Source organism: Canis lupus, chromosome 26 (assembly GCF_048164855.1).
Source record: "Canis lupus baileyi chromosome 26, mCanLup2.hap1, whole genome shotgun sequence".
Lineage (NCBI taxonomy): Eukaryota > Metazoa > Chordata > Mammalia > Carnivora > Canidae > Canis > Canis lupus.
In genome coordinates, this window is record NC_132863.1 from 5794770 (window position 1) to 5815937 (window position 21168).

At 45.6% G+C, this 21168-nt stretch overlaps 1 protein-coding gene and 1 long non-coding RNA gene across 4 annotated transcripts in view; one reads left to right on the top strand and one right to left on the bottom strand.

Moving 5' to 3' along the window:
- SLC24A3 (solute carrier family 24 member 3) overlaps positions 1-21168 on the bottom strand; it is a 481958-nt gene that overhangs the window by 51178 nt on the left and 409612 nt on the right. For all 3 annotated transcript variants that reach the window (XM_072799866.1, XM_072799867.1, XM_072799868.1), the window contains 2 exons: positions 10911-10985; positions 395-420 (listed from right to left, as the gene is read on the bottom strand). In XM_072799866.1, the coding sequence (XP_072655967.1) occupies positions 395-420; positions 10911-10985 (101 nt within the window). The remainder of the gene's footprint in view (positions 1-394; positions 421-10910; positions 10986-21168) is intronic.
- LOC140618001 (uncharacterized) lies at positions 5471-20910 on the top strand. Its single transcript, XR_012018164.1, has 5 exons — positions 5471-5677; positions 7026-7060; positions 7626-9235; positions 14914-15149; positions 20281-20910. It is a non-coding gene; the product is annotated as an uncharacterized lncRNA (long non-coding RNA).

Consider the following 21168-nt stretch of genomic DNA (forward strand, 5'->3'; position numbering starts at 1 on the left):
TCCTGAGACATACATGGTATTTGGAATATGCCAATGCATTTGGATATGATTTGAAAAGATTAGTCAGATCCTAACTAGGGCCCAGCAAATGGCTGAGTGCAGAAAGGCACAGCTAAGTCACAGTCTAACCTGGATGACAAAGAGGGTGAAGTATCAGCATTCTGAATGGAAGGTTCTCTCCCCCCTACCCCCACCAGCCCTCGGAAAAAGGTCTCCGCTCTGTGAAAGCTAATTTAATTCCTTGGTTGAGGTCCACAGAGGGGTCCCAAGAGGTGCCAGCTTTTCCAAGCTGCCATAGCATTCCCCTCTGTCCTAAATCCTGATTCTGGTCTTCAATATATTTGACTCTGCAACACTAAGAAGGGGAAATTGGAAGAGAAAAAGAGATACTCACCAGGAAACTTGTTCATCATAAATGAACTGTAAAAAATAAAAACAAAAAGGACAATTAGACACACACACACATACATACATGCAGTGTCTGCACGCACAACGCACACACACATGCACATGCACACACTTGACCACTGTACGCTGTCTACCCATGTAGCTTGTTTGGTGGGAATCAGACTGGGGTTGGCCTGGAACACGAACAATCTGCAGGTTAGCTTCCGTCTATGCTGGTTTCGTTTCTGGCTAATGTTAGAGGAAGGAGGTGTTGCAGGAGGTGGCAGGCTGGGGTGGCTTGCTATGGAGAGGAGAGGCACTGGGTCATCCCATCCTTCCTGTAGCTTCTGTCCAATGGTGAGGGGAGAGGTAAGCACAACTACCCTGCTTGCAGAGCCCCACGCGCTGTCGAATTAGATCTGTAAGGGGATGGCGGTTCTGGCAGGTGTTTCCAAACATCAGCCACTCGGGGGCCTCCTGGAAGACGTCTGCAGGTCTCTGGGCACTCTACAGCACCTTGAAGCTTTTAGGCAAGCCCTCGGGACTTCTACGTACTCAATATTTTTCTTTCGGTTGACCTATTTTTTTGCGTGTTTCCTTAAAAGAATTTACTTTCAAAGGAAACTCTGCATTCCAACCAGAAGCAGAGACTCAGCACTGCTGCTGCCATGTGCAGAGGGTGCAAAATCAGTGCAGTGACAGGAGCAACTGAGAATCCCAGCTGGGCACCGTGGGCTGCCATACCCGGGACCACAGGCCTGTCCTTCCGTTCAAGGACATTAGCAAGGGTCAGGGGCAACTGGAAGATGTACACATGCCAAAAGGAGATTTCCACCCCCAATCAGCTAAGGTCCAAAGGGAATACAAAGCAAGGATTGAATTCACTTAAGCCCGAGCCCAAATCACTTCTCACTTTGGGGGATAAGTAGTATAATCCTGGTCCTTTGATTTAGACTGGAAAAAGAGCCACAGAAAACAGGAGGAATTTTCTTGAGGATACTCAGTTAGCTGCAGAGTTGGTTCTAGAACTCAGGCCTGGCTCTTGACCTAAGTCTTCTTTCCATGACCATTTCTGTGCCGAGACGGTGAGCTGTTGAGAACATGTGGAAGCTGAGGTTTGCTTCGTTGCTGGCTCTTTCCACTTTCAAGGGATCTGACTGCTCTGGCTCAGACCACCTCAGAGCGCTTTTCTTTCAGGCTCCGTGGCCCTCTGGAGACCGTCAGGCAGAAATATCTGTAGGCAACGGGTCACCCCCACACAGAGGTGGAAAACTCAACAAAAGATGCGGGCATTGCTTCAGTCTCCAGAGATTATAATAACCAGTAGTTATGAGAGAGGCAGAGGAAACCACACAGCCGAGCAGGTGCAGCTCTGAAGGCACAAGAAAGGACCTCTGTCCAATTATCCCAAAGGTGCAAAGACAAGATGAGAAGAAAGGGGGCCTGCTCATTTGTAGCTTGCACTTCCTGACAAGACACTGAAAAAGACGTTGGCTTCAGCAGCTTTGTGACTCTTATGGGATTCAACAGGTTGACATTTGGATGAAAATGTCAAAGCAGAACAGGAAGAGAATTAAAGAAATAAAGGAAACCATCCCGAGGTCCGCGTTGGGTGGTATGCCATCCACCCCCGGAAGGCACTCACAGATCCTTCTGTACCATGACCAGCTTTAAAAAAAAATTGTTGTCAAGAAATCAGGAAACAGAACAAATGATTTAAGTTGGAAAACATTTCTATTAATTGAAGTTAATTTAGTATCTGTGTGCTGGAGCCATCAAATCATCGCTGCTTAAGAGAGCATGAGATACTGGTAAAGAGTTTATTAAAATGCCAATTTAATTTTCATCTATCAGGGAAGGCAGGCAATACTGTATAATATAAAAGCAGCTTTCAGGAAGCCCTTATTCTATGCCATCTGAGTGATGGCACAGATCAGTAAGTCCTTAGCGATTGGTTATTTTAGGGATCATATCAATGGGGAAAAAAATCAGCAGAGGCTGAATTATGCAAAGGATCCCCAAATGAGAATGGAATTTACAGAGGACACAATAAATCAGGGAATAGTGGGGTCTGCACTAGATACACAACTAAGGACAGAGCATCGTGAGTCTGAAGCTAAGGTAGCAGCTGGGGCCAGGGGGTGGGAATGTGGGTGAGGCAGGCAAACAAGGACAGAGAAATACCAATGGTCTTGCTACAAGTACTAACAAACGGAGGTAATCTGGAAGCCTCCAACTAACTGATGCCGTGGCACCCCCTCACTGACTGGTCAGAGCCAGGAGCCCTCAGCTGCCCTGTGGCTAACAACTCTACACTGCCTGGGATTTATCTGACTTCTTTAAGAGGACTGGGTGGAAAAATTAGAGAACTCAAAAAAAAAAAAAAAAAAAGAACGGTAAAATGGAGAAAAGGAACTAGAAGTCAGGTCTTTACGTAAATCTAAATGGAAACAGGCTCGTCTGTGGTAGGAAAGAAGGTGGGTGGTGAGTTACGAATGTGGCACCTGGTGGTGGCACCTGGATGAGGCCGAGTCATTGATAATCCTCCACTCAGAAGATGGAAAATGAGGAAATTGACACTGCTCACAGAACTTCCCATGGGGGAGTATGGCACTGGACGCCCTGACAGGCTTTGGAATCGCTCTGTCTGAAAAGTCCTAAGAGGACAAGGACAGGTGACTTTCTCACTTGCTGTTGCTGATGGTTTCAGGGAATGGATCTGTAACTTTGCTAACAGATTTATTTTATCTTATTATTTTATTTTATATTATTTTTTTATTTTTATTTTTTTGCATGTTACATTTTTAAAATTTAGATTCAATCTGCCAACATACAACACCCCATTATATCCTATTCTTAAGACAAATGTTGCACGTTCCTCTGTATTTCCATGCCCCATCTGTGGGTAAAAGAGGACGAAACAACTGTCCCGGCCCTTACAGGGGCATTACGAGGGTAGAAAACCCCTGCATCATCTCTGCGGGTGCTGGTCTCCAACCAGCACTCGCGCCCCCACTTGCACGCGGTCACCACTAGGTGGTGCTCACGTCCTGCCCTCCGCCCGAGCGCTCCGCCCAGGCTGCAGGGCCCGGGCACCAAGTCAAATCACGTCCAGGCAAGGCTCCGCTAAACCTCCCGGTAGGAGGGTGAACACCTCAAGACAGGTGGCCTCCTAAAGGAGTCTTCAGCCAACGTCCTGGAGGCAGGACACGTTCTCAGTTGGGGACAGGCGGGGACAGGCAGGCCCATCCAATCGTGCCGCCGCTCAAACCCCAAGGGACCTGCTGTGTGGCCTTCGGAACTGACTCCTCCTGATCCCAGGTGGGTTTCTGAGTCTTGCTTGGGAAGGCAGCTCTCTGTGCTGGCTGGTTGCATCTGGTGCCAGACCCTGCGACCGCCCCCAGTGACCACACGCAGGTGGTGCTGACTGGTATCTGGGTCCCAGATTCGCTGCACGTGGCAGGTCAGGGCACCTGCTTTCGGACCCCAGTGTGGTTCATCCAAAGCTACCTTTGGCTTCGTTCTTAAGCTTTCCATGTGTCCCACAGATGAGCCAAATGTGAACATACAGGAGCTAATTTGAAAAAACAAACAAACCACTCTTTTCCTTTAAGCCTCAGAGAAACAGTTGGGTACCATGGAAACCAGCTCTCAGTCCTGGTGTCTGCTCTAGAATTCTCTTAAGAGACACAGGCTTACACCAGGCAGGTGAATCCCTGAATGACAGAGCATCCCAGGGAACCGCAAAGGTAGTGGCATCCTCAAGACGGAAAAACAGGGGGATCACAGGCCAGGAAGGGCCCAGGTGTGTGGGCATTAGACAGCCAGGCTGGCTTCGGAGCAGGGAAGCAGGTGGCTGTCCCCAAGTTGCACGGCAGTCTATGGACTGGAATACTACACGCTGTAACCACAGAGGAGCAGAATCAGCCACACTAAAGAACCTAAGATTTCCAGAGCTTGTGTCACTGGCACCAGTAGAATTTGAAGCAGCAAAAGTCATAAGAGAAGATCAACGCCACCATTCTTTTTCAAGAGACTAAAATCTTGGAAGAATCTTCCCTCCCTAGCTGGAAATGGAATCTGCACCCCTCGCCCTCACCTGCCCCCCAACTTCTCACTCGGCAGTTGGAGGCTCTCTCAGGAGATGTGCCCACATGGAGTTGGGACTTCCTCGGCTCTGGGGTCTAGGGGTGCAGATGGCTTAGCTGAGGCCATGGCTTTCCTTCTGGGGAGAGGAATCCAGTGGAACGCACTGGAAAGCTCCTGCTAAGCCCCAGTATGGTTTACACTTGAAGGTTAAATAGGAGTTTCGACCTCAGGATCTCTAACAGGCCCAAGACCGTGGTGGGGGCTGCAGGGGTTAGGAGATAAAGGTGACCTGAAGGCAGGGCTTGAGCAGAGCTGGTCATCTCATATAAATATGCAGGGGCAGGCCACGAGATAAAGGAAAACAGACAAGGGGATGGATTCAGGATTCAGGGGAGGACGGTTGTCCAACCAAAAAGGCAATGTTTGCCCAGCATGCAAACCCAAACACAGGTCCATAACTGGAACTCCCAAGCTGTTTTCCTTGTGAAACAGAAAAGGGTCCTCTGTGCATCCCACTGTCTGGTTGACCCACTTTCCTGCTCTGGGAGCAAACACAAGGAAGACCTAGCTTCCTGATATACCCCAACAGCCTTTAGAGCATGCCCTTCTTCCTCTCAGTGGCAGGGGTGATGACACAGTGACTCTGTGTATGGCCATAGCTGATTTGTTTAAGGAACTTAAAAGTTCTCACATTCATTCCCTCTGAGAATCTCCTAGCAGACAAGATGTAACAGGGGTTTCATCTTTCCCAGAAGGAGAGCTGAGAGGTAACAGGGGTACCATGAGCGTAAGATCCTCAGTGTTGCTGGATCAATTGGAGAGAAATGCTAACACCCTGTAAGGAAGGGGTCTGAGAAGAGAGGATGCTGAGCCAAAGGGGCAGGCCCTGGAGGCCAGCATGGAGGTGGGGGAGAAGGACAGTCATCAGCTACTGGGAGATGTCTTTTCTCTTACAGATAGGGTGACATAAGAAACTTCTGGATAAAAAAAAGAAAGAAAGAAAGAAAGAGAAAGAAAGAAAGAAAGAAAGAAAGAAAGAAAGAAAGAAAGAAAGAAAGAAAGAAAGAAAGAAAAAGAAAGAAAGAAAGAAAAAGAAAGAAAGAAAGAAAGAGAGAAGGAAACTTCTGGATCATTTACATTCAGCTGTCTTAAGAGGAACCAGAAGAGGGAAAGCAGGAGCGATTCCCTTGAGTCTAAAAATGTAAATAAGTGTAGCAGGCATGCCTCTCTACTGGGGGGCTGCATGGTGGGTGAGGGAAAATCAGGACGATTTCAAAGATGAAGAGGCAGATTTTATTGGAGGGGAAATCCAAATTCTTTGCTGGGGTGGGGAGGGGTTTAGAATGGAGATAGATGTACCATCTTAGACACCTGCCCTGGCAAACCTGAGCTACTTCAGCTCCCTGACCCTGGAAAAAGCCCTGAATTCCTCGGGCCTCATGACTGCTGAACTGGAAATTCTTCATGGACAGACCTGGCATAGTACTCAGTCCTATAGTATCAAGTCTCTGCTTGTTAAAACTTAGGGAAGCCTGTAAGATTGTGCCTATATTTTCCAGGGATGGATTTGCTCCCTACAACTGTGCTATCCAGTATGATATGAAGTAGCCACATGTGGCTACCTAAATTTCAATTAATTAAATGAAAATTCAGTTCCTTGGTTTCATTACCTGCATTTCAAGAGCTCAATAGCCACATGTGTCCAGTGGCTACAGTGCAGGACAGTGCTGCCCAGGCCATCTCTGGCAGTTGGGCCAGCCAGGTTGTCTCCCTCTGTCCCCATAAAATCCCTTCGAGAGAGGGGCGATTGCAATCAGCCCTATAGAGGAAGAGAGGGAAGGGTTACCTCGCATGGGCTTTTTGCTGTGTCAGTGCTCGGGTGGCCCTGAGGTCCCCCAACTGGTGCCACAGCTCACCTGGCCCCTCTCCAGGTAGGCAGCACTCCCAAACCTGAGTTGTGAGCCAGTGAAACTGTCTCTGAGGCCTATCCACTCCCCCAGAAGGTTTCCCTTATCCTATGGCTCAAAGCAGAGATGAAGAGTAAAAATAAAGTATTCCTTTTTAGGGCAGCTGTGAGACTGAGGATGTAATGAATCATTTGCATTTATGTAAATTACATGATTATGTAAATTACAGTAACATTTCAATAAGAGAGGCTGTGGGGCCTGCTGGAATTTGGAGAAAGAGTAGGGCTAGGCAGAGCTGCCTGGTGGGGGGTGGGGGGATGGGACATTGGTCCAGGGTGGGTCACCGTTAATGGGAGCGAAGCTGCAAGCGGATCAGTAAGGATGTGCAAACTATCTGCTGGGCAGATGCATACAGGGACATGCTCCAAAGAACCCAGAATGCTTTCAGGACCTGAAAGGTGACATGTCTTGCAGAGAGAGGCTTGAGTCATGAGGCTGAGGCTTCACTGTACAGGATGTCGCCAGGGCTAAAGGGATACCTGGTGGGGCAGGAAGGACAGAGACACACCCTGCATGTTTTTGATATTGTAACTGCTTTTGACAATAACACATCCCTAATTTCTTCTGCTTTCTCCCTTAAAGACAACAAACCAACCAGAAAACAGCACAGAGTCAAGGTAGGTAAAACCCAAATGCCCAAGGGAACTGAATCCCTTGTCTCTAAGTTAATGGTCTTAAGCTCTGCTGGTTTCTGCTTGTCTCATTCTTGTGTGTTTGCGTTCTGGTCTTGTCCAGGTCAAGCCTGCTTCAGACCAGGTAATCCCCACTGTCTGTGCTCTCCTGGCCCAGCGGCACGAGCATCCCTATGATAGCAATCTCCCCCGTTCTCTGGGTCCCCAGGCCCCATGGTTCACCCTTGGGGCTCCTCTGCATGGGGCTGTGGGGCCTCTCACAGGGGTGTACAAAGAAGTGACATCTGGTGATTCTGATGCGTCCACTTAGTCTTGACTTGCCCTCTGGGTAAACAAGTTCTTTATTGCATCACCTCTGCAGACTGGCAGTTCTGTCTTCTGAACATTTCAGAACCATAAAAATGGGGAGAGTTTAAAAAAGACCCTAAAACTTTAAATAAAATAAATTGTATGGTTGGTTGGTAATTATTTGTGGATAGGAGAAAGGCTTTTATTTTTTTTATTTTATTTATTTTTTTTTTAAAAGTATTTATTTATTTATTTATGATAGGCACACAGTGAGAGAGAGAGAGAGGCAGAGACACAGGCAGAGGGAGAAGCAGGCTCCATGCACCGGGAGCCCGACGTGGGATTCGATCCCGGGTCTCCAGGATCGCGCCCTGGGCCAAAGGCAGGCGCCAAACCGCTGCACCACCCAGGGATCCCAAGAGAAAGGCTTTTAAATACAGGAATTTTAAGTGCCCACTACAGGGTCCAATAGAGAAGCCTAATATTATACAAAGAAGGCCAGAAGAAAAGTGATTTTGTTACCATGATATTTGGGGAATACACAAAAAGAGGAGCCCAGGACACCCTGACAAAAACAAACAGCGGGTTTGAGCAGCAGCCTGGGGCTGGGCCCTGGGACAGATATGGGGACATTTAGCATTTGTGCTAAATGTTGTGCTTCTGTGTAGAAGACTGTTCTACTCCTCACCTCAGTTTCAAGTCTCATGTGACAATGTGCCTAGAATAAACAGCAGTCAGCAATCCAGACAAACAAGAGGCCATGATGCCTTGTGTTGGACAATCTCCATCTTTCCTCTGGAAGCGATTACCACCACCCAGCAGGTGATGATCCCAAGGAAATGGTGTCCAGCTGTATTTGCGGCTGAGTTTCCTGCAGTGAGTGTGGTGCACCTGAGTCACTTGAGGGGCAGGGCAGATCCTGGTTAAAGTGGAACTTCCTGGGTCCTACCAGAACTTACTGGATTAAAAGTTCTGGGTTGCGCTTTTTGGATAATCATGCTAGGTGTTTCCATGGCCTACTGATGGTGGTGGAACACCGGTTAAAATAAGAACTGAGACCAAACCCTGAGGACTCAAGCTTTATGTCTGCCATTACTTCCTAACAGTGGAGAAATCTCATTTTTCTCAAAATCAGAAAACTCTGCTCTTGACATCTGGGCTGTAAAGACACAGTCCAAATCTGCAGGTAACAGCGGAGAATCACTTGCTTTTGCATCTTGTTGCCATCTGAGGGGAAGACAGGGCTGCGGCAGCCTGCATGTTCAACTGGCTCAGCTCTGTGATTCACAGACCACACATGGGGCGGATGACAGCTTTGCCCAAAGACCCCACTTGAGTGGGTGTCACCTGAAGCCCAAGGAAGCAAAATCTCTTTACTTCCTCTCACATCACTAGCAACAATTACTTTTTTTTTTTTTTTTTTTTTTAAGTCTTGAGCATGTCCAGATAAACCTGACCAAAGACAAGTTATTTCACACAGAGTCTGGAGGTGTTTGTGCTGAGAACACAGAAAGAAGCCAGTGCAGGCCATTCACAGATGAGAGTGGACATGCAGAATCCATGCTCTGGGGAGATCTCAGTCTTTGCTTTCTGCCTCATTGCCTCACCTTTCTGGGAATAGTTATCTCTTTCCAGAATTCAGCAAAATAGAGAGTTGCGTCCATTTATGCCATCCCCAAATCATGCCTTTTGAAACAGTAACTTTCAAAAACCATCCCAAATTACCCTAAAGGCAGGAGAGCAGAGGGTGCAGGTGATGAACGTGGGTTCCTACGTCACAGGACAAAGCTTTCTGCAACAAGTGTTTGAGAAATCTGCGCTGTGTGAACAGAAGGATCTTCTAGATTTGGGATGATCATACCTTTCCCACAGGTAGTAATTGAGAATGAGAACATAGAATCCATGCGTGTCCTTAAGTCTACCAACCGGAAATTCAACAGAGGAGGCATGTCTTTGGTTCTGACATGGTGTATCTGAATGCCTTGGGCAGGTCTTGACCCTTCCAATTATCAGTGGCCCCTGGAATGAGGGGACCGTGGTTGTCAACCCAAGATCTTCATTGTCAGGAACTGCTGTTGGCTGAAGTATCTACTGGTTCCTTGTAGAGAGTCTTGTATTGAACATCACTTTCTTTTTTTTTTTTTCTTATTTATTTATTTATTTATTTATTTATTTTTTTTAATTTATTTTTTATTGGTGTTCAATTTACTAACATACAGAATAACACCCAGTGCCCGTCACCCATTCACTCCCACCCCCCGCCCTCCTCCCCTTCTACCACACCTAGTTCGTTTCCCAGAGTTAGCAGTCTTTACGTTCTGTCTCCCTTTCTGATATTTCCCACACATTTCTTCTCCCTTCCCTTATATTCCCTTTCACTATTATTTATACATCACTTTCAACTTATTTGTATAGATCTTGATAATTAAATAACCTACAGGTAAGTACTTGGTAAACAGGTGAGTCAGCCTTTCAGTGGATCTGTTCTTGTTTTGTAGGTAAGAAAACTATGACTCAGACTGATTTTTCCAAGGTCATTAGAGCTAGCAAGAAGGGAGGGGACCACAATTAGGGGTCAGATGTCCTAATTCTGTGTCTTTCTGATTCACCACTCTTCTGGATGACTCAGCTTGTCAAGCTGAGGGGTTTGGATTTGTCCCCACAGGTGACATGGAGCCACGAGGGACTGGCATTCACAGGTGTTCTTTGTAGAGCTAACACTGGGAATGCTCTGAGGACTGACTGAGGGGGCAGGGGAAGGTGGGTGGCAGCGATGCTTCTTGTAATACTGACCCATGACAGGCTGTGTCAGTTCAGCCCAAAGACACAAAAAGCCTCAACTAAAATTGGCTAAGAAGGGACACACTGGGGAGATTTTTACAAGACTGAAACCTACAATTAAGCCAAGTGGGTATGATGGAATTCAGGGAAAGGTCAGCTTATTATCAGCCACAGGTTTGGTAGCTAGGAGACAAATGTGGATTGAAATACAGAAAAAAGGGTCCAATCTTGGGGAGGTCATGCTAATTTTAGAGACGTTGAGTTTGGGACAGGAAGCTGTCCAGTAGAGAGGAGCTTCTCTGAGACTGGACCTCAAGGAGACGCCACTGCTAAGAAAGCAGTGTGGAGGTGTCCACCATGAGTGGTAATGGCCATGGGTGCCGTCCTGGGAGAGCACATGGAGGGAGGAGGTAAGATCCAAACCCGGGGACACTGACACTGAAGACAGTTCCAGAGAAGCCCATGAGAAAGTGAGCAGGGATGCTCAGAGGGTCACAGGAAAACAGCAGAGGACTCTCACAGGACCAGACCATCAGAGTCAACATGCTTGTTCAGAGCACCCCACTACCAAGCTGGGGTTCTGGGTGATCAAAGCAGCCGGAAGCACAAGAGGCCACCTCCATGACAGGCATCTATCCACTCACTCGTCATCAGAGACCTTGAACGTGCTCTGTGCAGAGGAGCTGCCCACAGGCTCCACCTGTGAGAAAGATGAGTTGAGTCAAAGGGCAAGGACCCTCAGGTGAGGTGCGCATCACACACTTACCACGATGAGCGCAACCACAGACAGCGTGTAGTAAATTGAATCCCTCAGCAGGCACCAGGAGGAAAGAGCCACAACCTGAAGGAAGGGGGGAAAAGACAGTAAGAAACAGGATATTCGGAAATGCAACTTAGTATTTCTGTCTCCTGTGCTGGTTCCGGTCAGTCAGCCCGTCGACAGGAAGTTATTGAAGGTCTTTGGGCATCTTAGTCTGGATCTTCTGGAAGGCAGAGTCCAAGATGGGATCAAACTTGCAACAATTTTATGAGGGGGAGGCACTCATGAGAGAAGATGAGAGTTTGGGGGGGGGGTAGGAGCACCACCCAATCATGCCTGGGGTCTGACCCCTGTGAAGGAGAGAGGGATGGTCAGGTGGCCGTCTCAGGCTGCTGGGCCGCATGAGGAAGGCTCAGCAAAGCCGACTCAAAGACCTGTTGTATCCCAGGAACCTACCAACCTTAGCATCCCTCATGTCAAGGGGATGGAGGAGTCACCTGCCCTATGTCCTTGTCAATGTTCTAATGTCTGCTGCAGCCTTGGCTCATGGACTGTGGGGCTGGGCAGCCACTGCCCTTCACAAGGGGCCTGGATGAGCCCAGTCTGCAGCCCCCTTCTCTCCCCTCTATGACAGGCCTGTCCTTGTCAGCACCTGACTCCTGGTTTCATCAGAATTTTTAAAATGCTGATTTGCATATTTATCTGGAGAGCATGTTCTGCTCAGCAGCTGGGCGATGTCCCTTTAAGGATATGTTGGCTCTGCTGTGATGAGGCCAGGAGACACACTGCTGGAGGCCACGACAGCCCTGGCCTGTGTGTCCAGACCTCCTGCGGTAGGAGCCAGCCCCTAGGTGAGACAGAGGCAGGTGAGAGTGCCAGGCTGGGCTGTGGGGAGGAGAGGCTGCTGTGATGGGGGTGCTGCAGACACCAGGTTAAGATTCTGGTTCCGATTTCTCCTTGGTAAGCCCTTCCAAGTCTCCTCTTGAGGGATACCTGCTGCTTGTTCTTTGCTTTGTGGAGTGGGTCAGTTGTGGCAGACTCCAGAAAGAAGGGTGGAAGAGTCTGCAGAGCCATGTCGGGAGTGCCCTGGGCTGTGGCTCACAACTCTCTCCCAGCCCCTTAGACAGGTGTCTACCACCCCACGGCCACAGTGCCTGTCTAGCTGCCTTTGCCCTTGGCCTCAGAAGTGAAGGAGGACACAGCAAATGTCAGCTGTCAGCTGGGCCAGTGGAGCCACATGCTGTCCCAAAGACAGTAGGAAAAAGGGATTCGGGGTCAAGGCAACATTTGGGGTCTCTTCTCTCCCTGACTACTGTGCCAGTCTCTAAAGAAAAGATCAGGCCAAGGGAAGCCAGAAAAGGCTTGCTGGATTCAAATAACATGAAAGATATGACTTAAATAGAACCATAAATGAGTAATGAGGTCTCTTTCCACGAACACATTCTTCCACTTGTTATAGGGACACTTAGGTATTTTTCTGTTGCTGATTTTGCCTTATTAGGTTTTGTATTTGTAGATCTAAGCTACAGATGAGGGGGTTGTTGAGAAGAGAGCTCATGCCACAGAAATCACTTCAGAAGGAATGGAAAGTATCCTTTACCCTCTTATCATGCTCTCTCCTTATGCTGTACAGTCTTTGAATCTGTGGTCACCTATGGAATAGCTTACATTGGGCTAGACTGCCTGTTTTCCAGCAGGTCATAAAAGGTTGTGTGTATTTATTTGGTGTACACTGATTAGGAAAATGGACTTTAAACATGTGGCAAATATCAATTCTGCATTTCCTTAGAAAATCACTTGGGCTTTTAGTTAAAGACTGCAGATTAGATACACACCATGATCTCTGCTCTTTCTTGTTATACCAGAACAAGATAATAGTAGGGATTTTTATTTTTTTAAAAGGCATAAACCCCCAAGGAAATGAGAATGTAAGAGCTGATCAGAGGAACAAAATTTTGGATGCAGGAAAATAGAAGAACAGTGGGTCACTTAGGTGGCAGTGGGCACATTTCTAGAAGTGAGGGTGAAGGAGGGTCTGCAGACAGGATCACGGCAAGACTATTTCAAAATTTAATCCACAAACTATCTGCTTCACTTCAAGCAGGCCAGTGACTGTACCTCCCTCAGTTTAACAGGCACAGGGAACCTGGCACGTGAAGACAGAAGTTACAACAGGAGAGAGAAAACAATCAAATAAATAATTTTTAAAAAATTTCCTAGAAGTTAAGGATGTGCATTTTCCTGAGTAAAACAGCCAGCTGAGAGTTCAGCACAGTGAATGATGATATACACTGAAGCAGATCGTGAATTTTCAGAATACCAGCACAGAGAAAAGGTCCTAGAAACCACCAGAAAGAAAGAAATGGGATTACATACAAAGGATCAAAATCAGAATGACATTTTATTTCTCCACAAAAGCACTGGAAGCTAGAAGACAATGGAGTTACGTCTTTAAACTCAGAGAGGAAAATGATTTCAGCTTCAAGTTCTGTGCCCAAACTATTCATTAAGAGAGAAGAATAATAAGAAAGATGCAATTGTCTCGAAAACTTTACTTCCCATGAATCCTTTCTCAAAGAGCTACTGGAGGACTCTGACCCACCAATCACCATGCTGTGCACCTGAAACTAATGAAACATTGTGCATCAACTATACCTCATTTAAAAAACACAGTTGCCTCAAAACAGTGGGAAATGGTGCTGGTGGACTGGAAGAGAGCTGTCTTTCATAACAAGCTTTTTATAACTGGTTGTCTCTTTAAACTCTGCGAGTATATAACTTAAGTAAAAATAAAAAATAAGGAAGTATAATACAAATTATCCACTTAGATTTACTGCTGCAAGAGCTAACACCTTGCATTGAGCCTACCTGCCAACCCTGGCTGAGTAGTGATCATTTTATCCTCCAGAATAGCTTTCAGTTGTGGGACCATCATCAAATTTAGCCTCAGATTCAGAGCCCACACTTGAGGGAAACCAATTTTTTTCTATAGAAGCAATGAACCGGAAGACAAGTCAAACCAGAGAATAATTTCTTTCCACACTCTAGAGGGAATTAAAGCACCAGTGATGAGCCTGTGGTATCTCTATTGAGAGCTGTGGCCATGACCTCCTGTCTACCTCTACCTTACCCTTCTGTGACGCCACTCATCACAACAGCAAATATTTACCTGACACTTTCTGCAAACCCAGGGATCTGGAAGGGCTATCTCATTCAATCCTATAGTGACCTAATAAGGTGGGCACTGTCACCCTCGCTGGTCAGCAATCTGGGGGGAGGAGCTGCGATCTGAACCAGGAAGCCTGGGTCTCAAGCCCCTGCCCCTTGTACTAGGGCACAATACCTCACTGCAGGCAGAGATGAAAGGCAGACATCTATTTGTGATTGTGGCACATGGAGATCATCTTTTCTCCACTACTTTAAGCCCTTAGGCAGGTATGTTGGAGATGGTAGCCAGAGGGAAAAACTGAAGGTGAGAAACAAAAAGCAGTGACCACAGCTCAATTTAAAATATATATTGTTTTAAAGAGATTGAGGCCAAGTAATCCAAGCAGAAAGGAGTTACCATAAGGACCACAGATATGGATATGGTATGGATATATTCCAGGAAGGGGGGGGGTCTGCTAAACAAATTGGAAACTACTCTATTTAGCTAGCTTGTTTATTTATTTGTTTATTTGTTTATTTGTTTATTTATTGTTAAAGATTTCACCTATTTATTCATGAGAGACACAGAGAGGCAGAGACATAAGCAGAAGGAGAAGCAGAACTGTGGGAAGCCTGATGCAGGACCTGATCCCGGGGTCCTGGGATCATGACCTGAGCCAAAGGCAGATGCTCAACCACTGAGCCACCCTGGTGTCCCTCTGTTTAGCTAGGTTAATTAAAACAAGCAGACACCAATACAGCTCATTGTTTGATGATTGAATGTTTCACTTTTCCACAAATTGGGGTGTGTGGAGTCTAAGTGGTTCCCTTTGCTTCTCCGTGAAAAATGTCTTATCTCTAGATGGACGCCAGTAACCAATGGATTCTGATCCTGAACACATTTATTGGCGGAGACGGACATGTTATCACCTCTGCATCAAAATGGGAGCCTCTTTGTCATCTGTTGGCAGGTGTCACTCAACTCAGAGCAGGGGAGGCACTTATACCTCCTTAGCACTTTGCAAAATGGCTGCAAGGAAGCCCGAGAAGTCAATCTGGCGAAGAGACCAGAACAGGGCTCCTGGGAGAAAACCAGCAGTGAGTAATTCTGCCCTTGACCCCATTAATCAATAATACAGATGGTGCAGATTACAGAAGGCCATTGCTTCCAAGCTCTCCCCATAAATTAAAGGCAGACACTCTATTTTCCGCCTAGTTCTAGGAACCCCTCCCAACTGAAATTTCATCTTGATATTTCTTGATCATCTTTTCTATTTCTGGAGTGCATCTCACACTTTTTCTATTAAATATGCAGCTTTAGTTTCCTTTTTATAATTTCATTTAGTTTCAGAGTGGCAATAATTCCAAAAGAAAAAACCCCAAAAAACTACCTTTCTAAAACAGAGGAAAACACATTCTCCTTTATTCAAATGTTGACTGATAACTCTGGCTCCTCCTAGGAGGTTGAAAGTAATTGTTCATGATAAAATGATATATTTTCTGTATATATATTATAAGTCTATATACAGCTATTCACATATTATGTTAATATACACACATAGTATATACGGAGATATATAGTATAAATATATATAATACAATATAATATATATAATGATTTTTCTTTATGAACAGCAGAATTTGACATTGCAGACACGTTTTAAAAGGCACAAATATCCTCAACTTGTAAGTGCTTTTGCTTTTTTGAAAAACTATTGAAGCAGTCAGAACAGCATAATAGTTACATGACATAAAACATACAACTATCGTTTCAGAAATGCTGTTATTTCACACAGATTTCACGGAAAAGGGATTTGAAAAATCATAACATGAGTTTTGTTCCAAGCTTTTGAGCTGACACAATTTCTACAGCCAATTCTTTTTTTTTTAGTCTTTTTTTAAATAATAAATTTATTTTTTATTGGTGTTCAATTTGCCAACATACAGAATAACACCCAGTGTTCATCCCGTCAAGTGCCCCCCTCAGTGCCCGCCACCCAGTCACCCCCACCCCCCCCCCACCCCCCCCCACCCCCCGTCCTCCTCCCCTTCCACCACCCCTAGTTCGTTTCCCAGAGTTAGGAGTCTTCCATGTTCTGTCTCCCTTTCTGATATTTCCCACACATTTCTTCTCCCTTCCCCTCCATTCCCTTTCACTATTATTTATATTCCCCAAATGAATGAGACCATATAATGTTTGTCCTTCTCCGACTGACTTACTTCACTCAGCATAATACCCTCCAGTTCCATCCACGTTGAAGCAAATGGTGGGTATTTGTCATTTCTAATGGCTGAGTAATATTCCATTGTATACATAGACCACATCTTCTTTATCCATTCATCTTTCAATGGACACCAAGGCTCCTTCCACAGTTTGGCTATTGTGGACATTTCTACAGACAATTCTTATCTCAGGAAAGGCAGCCACACGATGTGGAGCAAGGATGGGGCTCTGGGGTGTTCCCCACCCGACTGAGAATGCCCAGTGGTGCTGAGATTGGGTGAGGGCCTGACTCAGATTTTCCTCCCATGGGAAAGGCTTGGTGCTATCTGTGTATTATTCAAGCATACTTTTTAAATACTTCGATCCTGGGAAAAGCCCTTGATATATAAATAGCTCTTGCTTTCTGGTTTATTGTCAGAAATGGAGAGTAACAATCAGGCCATGTAAAAAGACAATACCATGCTTTTGCAAAATACAGTGAACTTTTGCTTATTAATTTTCATGAATATGAAAATGAACTTACATTTTTAATTTTAGATTTTTTTCTAAGAACTCTCACTTTGAGATTTCTGTGAAAAAAACAAATGACAAGTAAACAAGATGCTTTGGAGATATATTTAAATAGAAATGAGGCCGTACCAGGACAGTACATCCTTTATTGGTTGTACTGAACACGAACCACGGATGCTCATCATGCCCTGGAGCACCCAGAACTCTGGACTGCCTTCTCAATCATCCAAAATATTACGTGGGTCGTTTTCATGTTAAATGTAAATTATCGCTTTGCAAGTCTTCAAAATGTAGTAGCTCCAACTGTTATCACACACATCAGAATTCACAAGGAGTCAGCTAGCTCTGCCTTAGGGAAGAACATCCCAGACTTGTGGCCACAGGACTGTGGCCTGCTGTGCTTCTGGAGTCCTCTGCCCATGTCAGGACAAGGTGTAGAGTCTGCATTCACCACCAGGCATTTCTGTGAGGGCACCGAGCACTGCATCTGGCAACAAGTTTGTTGAATAAATGTAGGGTACTGAGGGTAATTTCATGTCACTGGACATTTTAGCTTGGTTCCACCCAGAAATAGAGCCCAAGGCAAGGAATGGAGTGTACCAAGGTTATTTGGGAGATGGTTCTAGGGAAACAGTGCCAGGGTCTGGGGGAAGTGAGACAGGCGATGGAAGGAAGACAAGAAGCATGTTATGGCAGATGCAACTGGGGTGCAATCCTGATTCCTGGTGGGGAGTCCTGGGAAGCCAGGGAGAACCCGCCCCTCCCCTGTCTCACCCCTGGGGTGAGGGAGCTGGGGTATTTATCCACCCACTCCCATCAGTCTCTGGTTGAGGGCTGTACCCAGGAGTGTTAATCCCTGGCACTTCCTGCCCAGGGGCAGTGGCCAAGGAGAACCTTCAGACAGAGAAATGTAGGTCCTGGTAGCTGGAAGCCAGGCTGGTGGAAACTGGAATTGCAAGGACAAGGGATCACGTGTGGAACAGCAGTGTCTGCTACCCCCCAAAACGTGGATTTACACAATAATCCAATAATCAGAATAAGCATTCTTTCTCTCTCACACATGCACACACACAGAGTTTTTTTTTTTAAGATTTTATTTACTTATTTGAGAGAGAGAAGAGAGAGAAAGAGAGAGAGAAGGAGAGAGCCAGCACTAGTAGGGGGAGGGTGAGAGGGAGAGGGGGAAGCAGACTCCCAGTTGAGTGCAGAGCCCAATGTGGGGTCTAATCCCAGGACCCTGAGATCTTGACCTGAAGTCAGACACTCAATCTGAGACACTCAACTGAGCCACCCAGGCGCCCTGTAAACACACAGTTTTGTAGGCTTAAAAAACAACCCAAACCCATTTACACGAGGTTTGAAAACAGAGCACACTAAGTCATGCTGTTTTTTTTTTTTTTAAAGTTTATTTATTTTTAAGTAATCTCTACTCACCACCCTAGAGATCAAGTGTTGCATACTCTACTGACTGAGCCAGCCAGGCGCCCCAAACTTCTGCTGTTTTAAGTCTGGAATGGTATTTCCCTTGGGCCAAGGAAAGGGCATGAGGGGCGCCTGCAGGTCAGGACTGTTCTCTTTCTTGATGAGGGTACTGGTTACTGATTGTGCTTGGTTGTGAAAAGTGACTGAGCGGTACTGATGATATATGCACTTTCCTGAATGAATGTGGTACTCCAAAAAATGCTACCCAAACAAAACAAAAATGCAATTGCAATGCTGGTTGTCAGTATTACATATTCATTTAAATAATAACCACTCCATCACAGTTGGCGCTGGCTTATTAGTGAAGCTGCCAGATAAGATTTACAAGACACTCAGTTAAATATGGATTTCAGCTAACAACAGCAATTAAAAAAATATAAGTATAATCTTAAATATCACCGGGAAATATATTAAAAATATATTTGTTACTTATCTGAAATTGAAATTTAACTGACTGCCCTCTATTTTTTTTGCTAAATCTGATAACCCTCCTTATGAAATTTTGGATGTTGGTTAAGATAACTATTTTGCCTTTCTTTAAATACAAAACTGGAAGTTTAGTGATTGTGAAACATTCTCAAGGCAAAGGGAAAGCTGAATTTTTCCTATATTGTCTATTTATCTCATGATGGATATTGATTGCTGTTTATTCTGGTTGGTTGGCCTGCTCAGAGTATCTTTCCTCCTTCGTTTCTTGTTAATTGCAGTAATTGCCAAGATATGCATTACAATATTGTGCGTGTGATTTTTGGGGTGGGGGGCGAATTTCCACTGCACTAAGACTTTTGGCTTTTCTTGGAAAAAATCTGAAGACCTGGCAACCTGGGGGTGTTCTCACATCACTGTGGAGCTGTCAGGGATTCCCCCTTTATTTTTTTTTAAGATTTTTATTTATTTATTCATGAGAGACAGAGAGGCAGAGACATAGGCAGAGGGAGAAGCAGGCTCCATGCAGGGAACCCGATGTGGGACTCGATCCCGGAACCCCAGGATCACGCCCTGAGCCAAAGGCAGATGCTCAACAACTGAGCCACCCAGGCATCCCAGGATGCCTCCTTTAGACAGGATGTTCATTCTTCAGCCTGCCACATTCTTCTTGACTCCACTGTCCTAACTCCAAAGGCAAAAGTCAGCTGCCATATATTATTCTCTCTTTGTTTTTCTTAAAGTGGATCACTTCACTCATTTTTCTATATACCTAGGCTCTGCAGGAATATGCACTTGTGATCCCTGACCTAAAAGAATTATTTTAATTAGTGTTGACAATGCTGAATGCACCAGCTGCCATTTCTTCACATCCCAACATTGTGTTGGGGGATCTTAAACATTTTGTGTGATGCAGGCCTTCATGCTTTATGGACTCCTTTTCAGAACTGTGTAGTAAAAGATATAAAATAAATAACAAAGAACTACAAAGAAACCGATTCATTGAAATCTGGTTATCAAAACACTGAGAAAGGAAGATATTAGTAATATATGTACTTCTTTCTTAACAAGAGCCAGGAAGCTTCCTTATTATAAAAAGAGTTAGTCATTTCAACGTAGTGATGAGTAAGACAATCTGCAACAGCTGTAATATAGCATGGAAATAACTTGTATTTCTGCTGGAGACAAAGTCACCAGGTATTGCTACTGCTGCTGTGGTTTGTTGCCACATGAGTCATGAAATGAAATGCTAATAAATACATGTGGTCAGTAAAAATAAAGATGTAATTTTTTTTTCTCACTCAAGTTCACAGACTCCTCTCATCTGGTCTGTGAAGGAAGGAAGCTGTGAGGTTCTGTTGGTTCCTGGCTTTTCCTCATTTCCTTAATATTCCCTCTGCCAGAAGGGCGCGGGAGGTGAGGTGGCTCTCTGTTCCCTCCGGGTGTGCGGATAAACACTCGGATGGAGGGGGCTGAAATGAATGGCAAAAGCACAGTTTGGGGCTCTCTGACGATTTCAATTACGTGTGCTTCTGTTTCATCCATTATCGTGGAGAGAAACTTGGCTCTATTTATATCGTTTTCCAGGAAGAACTGAAGTGGCTCATGAACATCCATTCTCAGACCTCAGCCCAGTACGTGCAGAATGGGCGTCAGTCTTCTGGCTGGAGAGGCAGCCCCCTGCTATTCAAGCCCAGTGTGGTCCCAAACGGCTTGTTAGAAATGCGACTCTCAGGCCCCAGTCTAGACCTGCTGCATCAGAATCTGCATCTTAACAAGACCCCCAGGTGGCCATATGTTCGTGACAGTGTGACAAGTGCTGGCCCAGAGGGCAGAGAATTTCTCAGTCTGGGTCACACCTGGGGACCTGAAATGGAAAGAGCAGGCGGCTGATGGGGTGGCCCTTGGCCTTCATCCTGGGCAGTGGGGCTGGACACGATGCTGTGGGCATGAGTTGCCACTTAGGATTTTTGCACCAAAGAGCAACTGGATGTGTTTGAGCTGTAGCTGCTAATTAGAAGCACCTGATGCTTCTGTAGTATGGTGTTTCCCACTTTGTCAATTTCTAGCATGGAGCCTGCTGAAGATGCTGGGGGGAATCACCCCTTTGTAATGTCCCTTTGTAGAAACATGTCAGAGAATTCTGGCTTGCTGGTACACTCTCCTATTCCGTCTTCTAAAAAGACAATATAAAGAACCCAAATCAGAGTGGTGCTGAATTTATTTTTAAATCTATACCATTTGGGGGTAGTAGCCAAACATACGAGCAAGTATTTCCTCACTTCATTGATGATGAAACCTAGAAGGACAATCTCAAGCTTGAGGGATCATCTCAGTGTCCTGGTCTATGACATATCATCATTGGTAGTGGGGTCCCCACAATGCTGTGGGGCTTCTCTGCATTTGAAGTGTTGATGAAAAAAGGAAGTTCATACGTATCACTTGAGTTCAGAGATCAGACAGCTAAGACCATGT